Here is a 13,362-nt window from a genome sequence, read left to right as displayed (position 1 = left end):
AGGAAAGGAGAGAAAAAGAGAGAGGTTACAGGTTACGAGAGGGGAGAAAGAGAGACAAAGATGAGAGAGGAGAAGACATGGAGAGGGAGAAAGATCGATGGAGGGGAGAAAGATGGAGAGGTGAGACGAGGAGAGGGAGAGAAAGAGATGGAGAGGTGACAGGTGATGAGAAGGGAGAAAGAGAGGTAGAAAAGTGAGGGAGGAGAAAGATGAGGGGAGAAAGAGAGAGATGAGGAGACATGGGGGGGAGAGAAGAGAGACACGGGAGAAAGAGGCAGGAAGAGGAGAGATGGAGAGGAGAGAGATGAGGAGAGGGGGGGGGGAAATATAGCTGAGGAAAAATGGGGAGGAGGGAAAGGGAGAGAGAAGAGACGAAGAGAGGGAGAAAGAGAACGATGAGGAAACACGAGAGAGGAGATAGAGAGAGGCAGAGGAGAGACAGAGAGGAGAGACAGAGATTGGGCGAAGAGAGATGGAGAGGGGAGAAAGGGAGAGAGAGAGAGTGATGAAAATGTGAGAAAGGGAGAGATGAGGAGAGACACAGAGGGGAGAAAGAGAGACAGAGGAGGGAGAGAGGGAGAGAGGAGGGAAAGAGGAGCAAAGACGAAAAATGGAGGGAGAGGGGAGAAGCGAAAGAGAGAAGAGAGAGAAAAGGAGAGGAGATACGAGGTGAGAAGAAAGAAGGAAAAGTTGAGAGGAGAGAGAGAGAGATGGAAAAGGAAGAGAGATGGATTGAGAGAGAGGTAAATAGACAGCGAGAGAAAAGAAGAGTGCAGGAGGGAGAGATGGGTGATAGAGAGAAGCGAGTTAAATGTGTACATACAACAAATGACTATATAACTATTCCCCCCCCTCATCCCCGTTCTGTCCTCTCACCATGTGCTGGCCGGACGGTTAGTGAACGCCGCATACGAGTTGTCCGCTTTCCGATACACCAACTGCTGAACATAGCCTGCAAACACAGCAGCACGCAGACTAAGCGTGGGAACCGCGATGTGCGTGTGTGTAACACACACAGCGGGGAGAGAACATTGGAATATGTACTAAGCCGGCGTCTCCCATAAGACCCCTCCGACACCATGCAGACCATTGATTTGCACCTTGGGAGAGTCAGTAGGAGGAGTTGGGGGAGTTACAGGGTGCACAGATTATAATGAGATGTATCACATTCTGCGTCTCTGTCCCAGCTTGCACCTTGGGGAGTCAGTAGGAGGAGTTGGGGGGAGTTACATGGTGCACAGATTATAATGAGATGTATCACATTCTGCGTCTCTGTCCCAGCTTGCACCTTGGGGAGTCAGTAGGAGGAGTTGGGGGGAGTTACATGGTGCACAGATTATAATGAGATGTATCACATTCTGCGTCTCTGCCCCAGCTTGCACCTTGGGGAGAGTCAGTAGGAGAAGTTGGGGGAGTTACATGGGGCACAGATTATAATGAGATGTATCACATTCTGCGTCTCTGCTCCAGCTTGCACCTTGGGGAGAGTCAGTAGGAGAAGTTGGGGGGAGTTACATGGGGCACAGATTATAATGAGATGTGTCACATTCTGCGTCTCTGTCCCAGCTTGCACCTTGGGGAGAGTCAGTAGGAGGAGTTGGGGAGTTGCCTGATGTTCTAATGGCCTTCTCCCTGCACACTCACCATGCCTGATGTTCTTAATGGCCTGCTCCCTGCACACTCACCCTGCCTGATGTTCTTAATGGCTATCTCCTTACACACTCACCCTGCCTGATGTTCTAATGGCCTGCTCCCTGCACACTCACCCTGCCTGATGTTCTAATGGCCTGCTCCCTGCACACTCACCATGCCTGATGTTCTTAATGGCTATCTCCTTACACACTCACCCTGCCTGATGTTCTAATGGCCTGCTCCCTGCACACTTACCATGCCTGATGTTCTTAATGGCCTTCTACCTGCACACTTACCCTGCCTGATGTTCTTAATGGCTTCTCCTTACACACTCACCCTGCCTGATGTTCTAATGGCCTGCTCCCTGCACACTTACCATGCCTGATGTTCTTATGGCCTTCTCTTACACACTCACCCTGCCTGATGTTCTAATGGCCTGCTCCTGCACACTCACCATGCCTGATGTTCTTAATGGCCTGCTCCCTGCACACTCACCCTGCTGATGTTCTTAATGGCTATCTCCTTACACACTCACCCTGCCTGATGTTCTAATGGCCTGCTCCCTGCACACTCACCCTGCCTGATGTTCTAATGGCCTGCTCCCTGCACACTCATCCTGCCTGATGTTCTTAATGGCCTTCTACCTGCACACTTACCCTGCCTGATGTTCTAATGGTCTGCTCCTGCACACTCACCCTGCCTGGTGTTCCTAATAACCTGCCTCCCCCTGCTTAAGCACTCACCTGCTTAATATTCTTAATGTCCTGCTCCCTGCACACTCACCCTGCCTGATGTTCTAATGGCCTGCTCCCTGCACACTCACCCTGCCTGATGTTCTTAACGAACTTCTACCTGCACACTCACCTGCCTGATGTTCTAATGGCCTTCTCCTTACATTACGCACCCTGCCTGATGTTCTAATGGCCGGCTCCCTGCACACTTACCATGCCTGATGTTCTAATGGCCTGCTCCCTGCACACTTACCATGCCTGATGTTCTTATGGCCTGCTCCCTGCACACTCATCCTGCCTGATGTTCTTAATGGCCTTCTCCTGCACACTCACCCTGCCTGATGTCTAATGTCCTGCTCCTGCACACTCATCCTGCCTGATGTTCTTAATGGCCTTCTCCCTGCACACTCACCCTGCTGATGTTCTAATGGCCTGCTCCCTGCACACTCACCCTGCCTGATGTTCTACATGGCCTGCTCCCTGCACACTCACCCTGCCTGATGTTCTTAACGAACTTCTACCTGCACACTTACCCTGCCTTATGTTCTTAATGGCCTTCTCCTTACACACGCACCCTGCCTGATATTCTAATGGCCTGCTCCCTGCACACTTACCATGCCTGATGTTCTAATGGCCTGCTCCCTGCACACTTACCATGCCTGATGTTCTAATGGCTGCTCCCTGCACACTCATCCTGCTGATGTTCTTAATGGCCTTCTCCCTGCACACTCACCCTGCCTGATGTTCTAATGGCCTGCTCCCTGCACACGCATCCTGCTGATGTTCTAATGGCCTGCTTACTGCACACTTACCCTTCCTAATGTTCTTAATGACCTGCTCTCGGCAGGCTCATCCAGCCTGATGTTCTTAATGGCCTTCTCCTTACACACGCACCCTGCCTGATATTCTTAATGGCCTGCTCCCTGCACACTTACCATGCCTGATGTTCTAATGGCCTGCTCCCTGCACACTCATCCTGCCTGATGTTCTAATGGCCTGCTCCCTGCACATTCACCCTTCCTAATGTTCTTAATGGCCTGCTCCCTGCACATTCACCCTTCCTAATGTTCTTAATGACCTGCTCTAAGCAGACTCATCCAGCCTGATGTTCTATAATGGCCTGCTCCCTATACACTTACCCTTCCCGATGTCTTAATGGTCTGAACCCTGTACACTTACCCTTCCTGATGTTCTTAATGGCCTGCTCCCTATACACTTACCCTTCCTGATGTTCTTAATGGCCTGCTCCCTATACACTTGCCCTTCTCGGTGTTCTTAATGGCCTGCTCCTGTACACTTACCCTTCCTGATGTTCTTAATGCCTGCTCCCTATACACTTACCCTTCCCGATGTTCTTAATGGTCTGATCCCTGTACACGTACCCTTCCTGATGTTCTTAATGGCCTGCTCCCTATACACTTACCCTTCCCGATGTTCTTAATGGTCTGAACCCTGTACACGTACCCTTCCTGATGTTCTTAATGGCCTGCTCCCTATACACTTACCCTTCCCGATGTTCTTAATGGGTCTGATCCCTGTACACTTACCCTTCCTGATGTTCTTAATGGCCTGCTCCCTATACACTTACCCTTCCCGATGTTCTTAATGGTCTGATCCCTGTACACTTACCCTTCCTGATGTTCTTAATGGCCTGCTCCCTATACACTTACCCTTCCTGATGTTCTTAATGGCCTGCTCCCTATACACTTACCCTTCCTGATGTTCTTAATGGTCTGAACCCTGTACACTTACCCTTCTGATGTTCTTAATGGCCTGCTCCCTATACACTTACCCTTCCCGATGTTCTTAATGGCCTGCTCCCTATACACTTACCTTCCTGATGTTCTTAATGGCCTGCTCCCTATACACTTGACCCTTCTCGTGTTCTTAATGGCCTGCTCCCTGTACACCTACCCTTCTGATGTTCTTAATGGCCTGCTCCCTATACACTTACCCTTCCCGATGTTCTTAATGGTCTGATCCCTGTACACGTACCCTTCCTGATGTTCTTAATGGCCTGCTCCCTATACACTTACCCTTCCGAGTGTTCTTAATGGTCTGAACCCTGTACACGTACCCTTCCTGATGTTCTTAATGGCCTGCTCCCTATAGACACTTACCCTTCCGATGTTCTTAATGGTCTGATCCCTGTACACGTACCCTTCCTGATGTTCTTAATGGCCTGCTCCCTAGTACACTTACCCTTCCCGATGTTCTTAATGGTCTGATCCCTGTACACTTACCCTTCCTGATGTCTTAATGGCCTGCTCCCTATACACTTACCCTTCCTGATGTTCTTAATGGCCTGCTCCCTATACACTTACCCTTCCCGGTGTTCTTAATGGCCTGCTCCCTATACACTTACCCTTCCTGATGTTCTTAATGGCCTGCTCCCTGTACATGTACCCTACCTGATGTTCTTAATGGCCAGCTCCCTGCACACTCACCCTTCCTAATGTTCTTAATGGCCTTCTCCCTGCGCACTCACCCTGCTTGATGTTCTTGATGGCCTTCTCCATGCGCACTCACCCTGCTTGATGTTCTTGATGGCCTCCTCTCTGCGCTGCACTCCCACTCGATCCCACTGGCCGGTGGTGTCCAGGTAATGTGTGGCGATCACACCGGGGGTCATGGTGATCATGTTCTGCTCTCCGCAGCCAGTTGGCACCATGATCAGGTGATTCAGGTTGGAGCCATCGATGGAATTATCCAGAGTCTCCCCAAGAAGGTCCCCTAAGAGTAAGACCCACTTCATCGTAAAGGATACAGCTTCATCATTATGTATGGGGGATAAATAGCTCCCATCTGTCTGTGTCACTGTGTCACCCTGTGGGGGGGGGGGGGACAGACTCATAGCTCCCATCTGTCTGTGTCACTGTGTCACTCTGCGGGTGGGGGGGGGGACAGACTCATAGCTCCCATCTGTCTGTGTCACTGTGTCACTCTGCGGGGGGAGGGACAGACTCATAGCTCCCTTCTGTCTGTGTCACCCTGCGGGGGGAGGGACAGGCTCATAGCTTCCCTCTGTCTGTGTCACTGTGTCACCCTGCAGGGGGGGGGGGGACAGACTCATAGCTCCCTTCTGTCTGTGTCACTGTGTCACCCTGGGGGGGGAGGGACAGGCTCATAGCTCCCTTCTGTCTGTGTCACTGTGTCACTCTGCGGGGGGAGGGACAGACTCATAGCTCCCTTCTGTCTGTGTCACTGTGTCACTCTGCGGGGGGAGGGAAAGACTCATAGCTCCCTTCTGTCTGTGTCACTGTGTCACTCTGCGGGGGGAGGGACAGTCTCATAGCTCCCATCTGTCTGTGTCACCCTGCGGGGGAGGGACAGGCTCATAGCTCCCTTCTGTCTGTGTCACTGTGTCACCCTGCGGGGGGAGGGACAGACTCATAGCTCCCTTCAGTCTGTGTCACTGTCACCCTGCGGGGGGAGGGGCAGACTCATAGCTCCTTTCTGTTTGTGTCATTGTGTCACCCTGCGGGGGGAGGGATAGACTCATAGCTCCCTTCTGTTTGTGTCACTGTGTCACCCTGCGGGGGGAGGGATAGACTCATAGCTCCCTTCTGTCTGTGTCACTGTGTCACCATGCGGGGGGAGGGACAGTCTCATAGCTCCCTTCTGTCTGTGTCACCCTGCGGGGGGAGGGACAGACTCATAGCTCCCTTCTGTCTGTGTCAGTGTGTCACCCTGCGGGGGGAGGGACAGGCTCATAGCTCCCTTCTGTCTGTGTCACCCTGCGGGGGGAGGGACAGACTTATAGCTCCCTTCTGTCTGTGTCACTGTGTCACCCTGCGGGGGGAGGGACAGGCTCATAGCTCCCTTCTGTCTATGTCACCCTGCGGGGGGAGGGACAGACTCATAGCTCCCTTCTGTCTGTGTCACTGTGTCACCATGCGGGGGGAGGGACAGACTCATAGCTCCCTTCTGTCTGTGTCATTGTGTCACCCTGCGGGGGGAGGGACAGACACATGGCTCCCTTCTGTCTGTGTCACCCTGCGGGGGGAGGGACAGACTCATAGCTCCCTTCTGTCTGTGTCACAATGTCACCCTGCGGGGGGGAGGGACAGACTCATAGCTCCCTTCCGTCTGTGTCACCCTGCGGGGGGAGGGACAGACTCATAGCTCCCTTCTGTCTGTGTCACTGTGTCACCCTGCGGGGGGAGGGACAGGCTCATAGCTCCCTTCTGTCTGTGTCACTTTGTCACCCTGCGGGGGGAGGGACAGATTCATAGCTCCCTACTGTCTGTGTGTACTGTGTCACCCTGCGGGGGGAGGGACAGGCTCATAGCTCCCTTCTGTCTGTGTCACTGTGTCACCCTGCGGGGGGAGGGACAGGCTCATAGCTCCCTTCTGTCTGTGTCACTTTGTCACCCTGCGGGGGGAGGGACAGACTCATAGCTCCCTTCTGTCTGTGTCACTGTGTCACCCTGCGGGGGGAGGGACAGACTCATAGCTCCCTTCTGTCTGTGTCACTGTGTCACCCTGCGGGGGGAGGGACAGGCTCATAGCTCCCTTCTGTCTGTGTCACTGTGTCACCCTGCGGGGGGAGGGACAGACTCATAGCTCCCTTTGTCTGTGTCACCCTGCGGGGGGAGGGGGGCATAGAGACACACAGAAGTGTAAGGCAGGAGTGACCTCTTACCCTTCACACTGATATAGGTCACAGGGTCACTGTTAGGAACTACGTCCTTTAGAGAAACTGGATCAATATATATTATTTGAACTCCGGGCACTGCAAAAGATAAGAGTGAAATAAAGCCTAATTACATGGGGGGTATACACAGGAGAGGGGGTGCAGAGCACAGAGAGGGGGTGCAGAGCACAGAGAGGGGAGTGCAGAGCGCAGAGAGGGGAGTGCAGAGCGCAGAGAGGGGGGTGCAGAGCGCAGAGAGAGGGGGTGCAGAGGGCAGAGAGAGTTGGTGCAGAGCGCAGAGAGAGGGAGTGCAGAGCACAGAGAGAGGGAGTGCAGAGCACAGAGAGAGGGAGTGCAGAGCGCAGAGAGGAGGTGCAGAGCGCAGAGAGAGGGAGTGCAGAGCACAGAGAGAGGGAGTGCAGAGCGCAGAGAGAGGGAGTGCAGAGCACAGAGAGAGGGAGTGCAGAGCACAGAGAGAGGGGGTGCAGTGCACAGAGAGAGGAGGTGCAGAGCACAGAAAGAGGGGGTGCAGAGAGAGGGGGTGCAGAGTGCAGAGAGAAGGGGCGCAGAGCGCAGAGAGAGGGGGTGCCGAGCACCGCGAGAGGGGGTACAGAGCACAGTACAGAGAGGGGGTGCAGTGCACAGAGAGAGGGGGTGCAGTGTACAGAGAGAGGAGGTGCAGAGCACAGAGAGAAGGGGTGCAGAGCACAGAGAGGGCGGTTGCAGAGCCAGAGTGGCAGAGTGGCACAGTTACAGAGTGGGAGAGATACAGAGGCAGAGTGGGAGAGATACAGAGGCAGAGTGGGAGAGATACAGAGGCAGAGTGGGAGAGATACAGAGGCAGAGTGGGAGAGATACAGAGGCAGAGTGGGAGAGATACAGAGGCAGAGTGGCAGAGATACAGTGTCAGAGTGGGAGATATACAGAGGCAGAGTGGGAGAGATACAGAGGCAGAGTGGGAGAGATACAGAGGCAGAGTGGGAGAGATACAGAGGCAGAGTGGGAGAGATACAGAGGCAGAGTGGGAGAGATACAGAGGCAGAGTGGGAGAGATACAGAGGCAGAGTGGGAGAGATACAGAGGCAGAGTGGCAGAGATACAGAGGCAGAGTGGGAGAGATACAGAGGCAGAGTGGGAGAGATACAGAGGCAGAGTGGGAGAGATACAGAGGCAGAGTGGCAGAGATACAGTGGCAGAGTGGGAGAGATACAGAGGCAGAGTGGGAGAGATACAGAGGCAGAGTGGGAGAGATACAGAGGCAGAGTGGGAGAGATACAGAGGCAGAGTGGGAGAGATACAGAGGCAGAGTGGGAGAGATACAGAGGCAGAGTGGGAGAGATACAGAGGCAGAGTGGGAGAGATACAGAGGCAGAGTGGGAGAGATACAGAGGCAGAGTGGGAGAGATACAGAGGCAGAGTGGGAGAGATACAGAGGCAGAGTGGGAGAGATACAGAGGCAGAGTGGGAGAGATACAGAGGCAGAGTGGCAGAGATACAGAGTGGGAGAGATACAGAGGCAGAGTGGGAGAGATACAGTGTCAGAGTGGGAGAGATACAGAGTCAGAGTGGGAGAGATACAGAGTCAGAGTGGGAGAGATACAGAGTCAGAGTGGGAGAGATACAGAGTCAGAGTGGGAGAGATACAGAGTCAGAGTGGGAGAGATACAGAGGCAGAGTGGGAGAGATACAGTGTCAGAGTGGCAGAGATACAAAGGCAGAGTGGGAGAGATACAGAGTCAGAGTGGGAGAGATACAGAGTCAGAGTGGGAGAGATACAGAGGCAGAGTGGGAGAGATACAGAGGCAGAGTGGGAGAGATACAGAGTCAGAGTGGGAGAGATACAGAGGCAGAGTGGGAGAGATACAGAGGCAGAGTGGGAGAGATACAGAGGCAGAGTGGGAGAGATACAGAGTGGGAGAGATACAGAGGCAGAGTGGCAGAGATACAGAGTGGCAGAGTGGGAGAGATACAGAGGCAGAGTGGGAGAGATACAGAGGCAGAGTGGGAGAGATACAGAGGCAGAGTGGGAGAGATACAGAGGCAGAGTGGGAGAGATACAGAGGCAGAGTGGGAGAGATACAGAGGCAGAGTGGGAGAGATACAGAGGCAGAGTGGGAGAGATACAGAGGCAGAGTGGGAGAGATACAGAGGCAGAGTGGGAGAGATACAGAGGCAGAGTGGGAGAGATACAGAGGCAGAGTGGGAGAGATACAGAGGCAGAGTGGGAGAGATACAGTGTCAGAGTGGGAGAGATACAGTGTCAGAGTGGCAGAGATACAGTGTCAGAGTGGGAGAGATACAGAGGCAGAGTGGGAGAGATACAGAGGCAGAGTGGGAGAGATACAGAGGCAGAGTGGGAGAGATACAGAGGCAGAGTGGGAGAGATACAGAGGCAGAGTGGGAGAGATACAGAGGCAGAGTGGGAGAGATACAGAGGCAGAGTGGGAGAGATACAGAGGCAGAGTGGCAGAGTGGCAGAGATACAGAGTGGCAGAGATACAGAGTGGCAGAGATACAGAGTGGGAGAGATACAGAGGCAGAGTGGGAGAGATACAGAGGCAGAATGACAGAGATACAGAGGCAGAGTGGCAGAGTGGCAGAGATACAGAGTGGCAGAGATACAGAGTGGCAGAGATACAGAGTGGCAGAGATACAGAGTGGCAGAGATACAGAGTGGCAGAGATACAGAGTGGCAGAGATACAGAGTGGCAGAGATACAGAGTGGCAGAGATACAGAGTGGCAGAGATACAGAGTGGCAGAGATACAGAGGCAGAGTGGGAGAGATACAGTGGCAGAGTGGGAGAGATACAGAGGCAGAGTGGGAGAGATACAGAGGCAGAGTGGGAGAGATACAGAGGCAGAGTGGGAGAGATACAGAGGCAGAGTGGGAGAGATACAGAGGCAGAGTGTGAGAGATACAGAGGCAGAGTGGCAGAGATACAGAGTGGGAGAGATACAGTGGCAGAGTGGGAGAGATACAGAGGCAGAGTGGCAGAGATACAGAGTGGGAGAGATACAGTGGGAGAGATACAGAGGCAGAGTGTGAGAGATACAGAGGCAGAGTGGCAGAGATACAGAGTGGCAGAGATACAGAGGCAGAGTGGCAGAGATACAGAGGCAGAGTGGCAGAGATACAGAGTCAGAGTGGCAGGACAGAGAACAGAGCCTTTGCACGGTGACCGCGCACGCACACTGGGGCACATAGTGAACGTACCTGACTCATAACGTTTCGGGTCCAGGATAAGGCTCTGGATGTTTTTATGGATCTTTATTCCCTCTGGCTGTGACAAAATGGAGTCAGGGAGTGAGTTGCACATTGCCTGCGAGTCCTGAGGTTTCGTGCCACTCACAAAATACATTCATTGTCCAAATGTACTACTATATATATAGGAACATTAATACGACCAATGCAAAGTGTGCCAACCATGTTATCCAGCAGTGGAGGATTCTGGGTAAAATACATAATAAGGTATATATGGGAAGAGCCTCTCTCCCACCCACACCCCTGCTCCCTGCTGTAGGGGGGGACTTAATGCATGGGGGGGGGGGGGTTGTATTATATCTTATTTGCCAGGATCTGACACAGGTGCCATGAATGTGCCTTATCTTCATTGAAACCCATGAATACTCTTTGCAGTAACGACATACAGTGTCGTGGTAATGAGTGGGGGCTGTATTAAGCGGTAGGCATCCCACGTAAGGATGGGATGTGGACTCTATAACCTTGTTTCACTTACCACGACCTTCAGCTTCTTCTTCACTCCATCGGAGAAAGCCAGATTGGACACTGAAGCCTTCACTTCCACCAGCACCTCCCCGACCACCAGCGGCACGATGACGAAGGGTAGTACAAGGGTGGCGCCCTTCTCCAGGGTCACCTCCTGCCGGAAACTGCCCTCCCGCGGGGCGGAGCTGCACATCTTCTCATTATAAAGCAGATCCACGCGCACCTGGACAGAGAGTCACTGAGACGTCAACCAACTACACAGCGTCACTGAGACATCAACCCACTACACAGCGTCACTGAGACGTCAACCCACTACACAGCGTCACTGAGACGTCAACCAACTACACAGCGTCACTGAGACGTCAACCCACTACACAGCATCACTGAGACGTCAACCAACTACACAGCGTCACTGAGACGTCAACCAACTACACAGGGTCACTGAGACATCACCAACTACACAGCGTCACTGAGACATCACCAACTACACAGCGTCACTGAGACATCAACCAACTATACAGCGTCACTGAGACATCAACCAACTATACAGCGTCACTGAGACATCAACCCACTACACAGCGTCACTGAGACGTCAACCAACCACACAGCGTCACTGAGACGTCAACCCACTACACAGTGTCACTGAGACATCAACCAACTACACGGCGTTTGTAAGACCTTCACAGGTGTGTAATGTGACCTCTATAGCTCTACAATGAGACCTCTGCAGGTGTGTAACGTGACCTCTCCAGGTGTGCAACGTGACCTCTGCAGGTGTGTAATGTGACCTCTGCAGGTGTGCAACGTGACCTCTGCAGGTGTGCACGGGACCTCTGCAGGTGTGCAACGGGACCTCTGCAGGTGTGCAACGGGACCTCTGCAGGTGTGCAACGGGACCTCTGCAGGTGTGCAACGGGACCTCTGCAGGTGTGCAACGGGACCTCTGCAGGTGTGCAATGGGACCTCTGCCAGTGTGCACGGGACCTCTGCCGGTGGGCAGGTCTCCCCCAGTCTCTAGCCTTTGGGATAACATGCCCGTGGGCCTGCACCCCCTGTCACTTCTCCTCCGTACCTTGATATCTTGCGGGGCGTAGTTGTACAGGACGGCTCGGATCTCCACCTGCTCGTTACGCACCACCGAGTATGGCAAGCGCAGGTCGATGAAGAAAAGCTTCTTGACCAAGAGCTCGTAGGGGTCAGCAACGCAGATACCTGTGGAGGGGCCGTAGAGGTACTTATGCCTGTACACGTGAGATAATGCTGCCCCATCCTGCCAACATCTACCCCTGTGACCACCCTCCTCCCAGGGGTACCCGTTCATATGAAGAAATGTGCCCCTCCCCCAAGATCTAACCACGTGACCACCCTCCTCCCAGGGGTACCCGTTCATATGAAGAAATGTGCCCCTCCCCCAAGATCTACCCCCCATGACCACCCTCCGCCCGGGAGTACCTGTTCATATGAAGTAATGTCCACCAAACCTCCCCAGATCTAACAGCTGTCACCTCCCCCCAACCTCTGGCCTGCCACCTGTGTGTCCCCCCCTCAGGGATACAGGGGTAACTGTATATATGAAGCGTTGTCCCCCTGCCCCGAATTTGTCCCCGGTAACTTCCCCATGGCTAACTTTTCATATGAAGTAATGTGATTCACCCCACAGACCTAACTCCTGTTACCCCCCCTCTCACCCCACCACCCCCCGGGGTACCTGCAGTAGGGGACAAGCTGATAGCCAGGAATTCCCAGGTGGTGATTGAGTCCGGTAGGGTGGTGGAGACCACTTTGGATGAAAGTCTGAGGAGGAGGAGTGCAAGGTCTCAGGGAGGGTGCATGCAGAGGGGCAAATAATGGGGGCAACTGCTGAGAAAGTCTCAGGGGTAGAAAAAGAGGCAATAAGACAAGCAGGAGCAACGAGGGCAGTTACAGACAGGAGGGAGGCAGAAGAGGAGCAGTCACAGACAGGGGAAGAAGGGGCAGATACAGACAGAACATAGGAGGGAGGGGCAAATACAGAGAGGAGAAAGGCGGAAGAGGGGCAGTCACAGACAGGGGAGGAAGGGGCAGTTACAGATAGAAGGGAGGGGCAAATACAGACAGGAGAGAGGCGGAAGAGGGGCAGTCACAGACAGGGAAGGAAGGGGCGGTTACAGATAGAAGGGAGGGGCAAATACAGACAGAAGAGAGGCGGAAGAGGGGCAGTCACAGACAGGGAAGGAAGGGGCGGTTACAGATAGAAGGGAGGGGCAAATACAGACAGAAGAGAGGCGGAAGAGGGGCAGTCACAGACAGGGAAGGAAGGGGCAGATACAGACAGAACATAGGAAGGAGGGGCAAATACAGAGATGAGGGAACAGTACCATCGGTGTGACTGCATCCCTCCACCCCAAATTAAAATGGGGACAGTCGGGGGAGAGAGCGGGGGGGGGGGGGGGGGGAGGGGCTCGCCTCTGTCCGTGCCGGCATCTCCTCCCGCTACCAACAACGACACATTGCCGTGACAGCGCAACATCCCATGACGCGAGGGCAGCCAAGAGGCCACCGCGCTTCATGTGACAGCATCACATCGCGTTGTCAAGGCGACTCGTTGCAGCGGGAGGAGATGCGGGCTCCGGAGGAGGTATGAGGCTCCCCCAGC

General features: G+C 53.7%; 1 protein-coding gene across 1 annotated transcript in view; it reads right to left on the bottom strand.

The window, feature by feature from the left end:
* The window catches only part of LOC142471056 (complement C3-like), a 107,701-nt gene that overhangs the window by 33,113 nt on the left and 61,226 nt on the right, over positions 1-13,362 (bottom strand). Inside the window, exons 20-26 of the mRNA XM_075577855.1 lie at positions 12,436-12,521; positions 11,800-11,939; positions 10,738-10,950; positions 10,215-10,281; positions 7,009-7,098; positions 4,893-5,096; positions 877-952 (exon numbers count right to left, since the gene is read on the bottom strand). Of these exons, the coding sequence (XP_075433970.1) occupies positions 877-952; positions 4,893-5,096; positions 7,009-7,098; positions 10,215-10,281; positions 10,738-10,950; positions 11,800-11,939; positions 12,436-12,521 (876 nt within the window). The remainder of the gene's footprint in view (positions 1-876; positions 953-4,892; positions 5,097-7,008; positions 7,099-10,214; positions 10,282-10,737; positions 10,951-11,799; positions 11,940-12,435; positions 12,522-13,362) is intronic.

The sequence above is a fragment of the Ascaphus truei genome, chromosome 20 (genome assembly GCF_040206685.1).
Source record: "Ascaphus truei isolate aAscTru1 chromosome 20, aAscTru1.hap1, whole genome shotgun sequence".
In the NCBI taxonomy this organism is placed as follows: Eukaryota; Metazoa; Chordata; class Amphibia; order Anura; family Ascaphidae; genus Ascaphus; species Ascaphus truei.
Note: the sequence above shows the minus strand (reverse complement) of the source record. Positions and strands in the feature narration are given on the sequence as shown.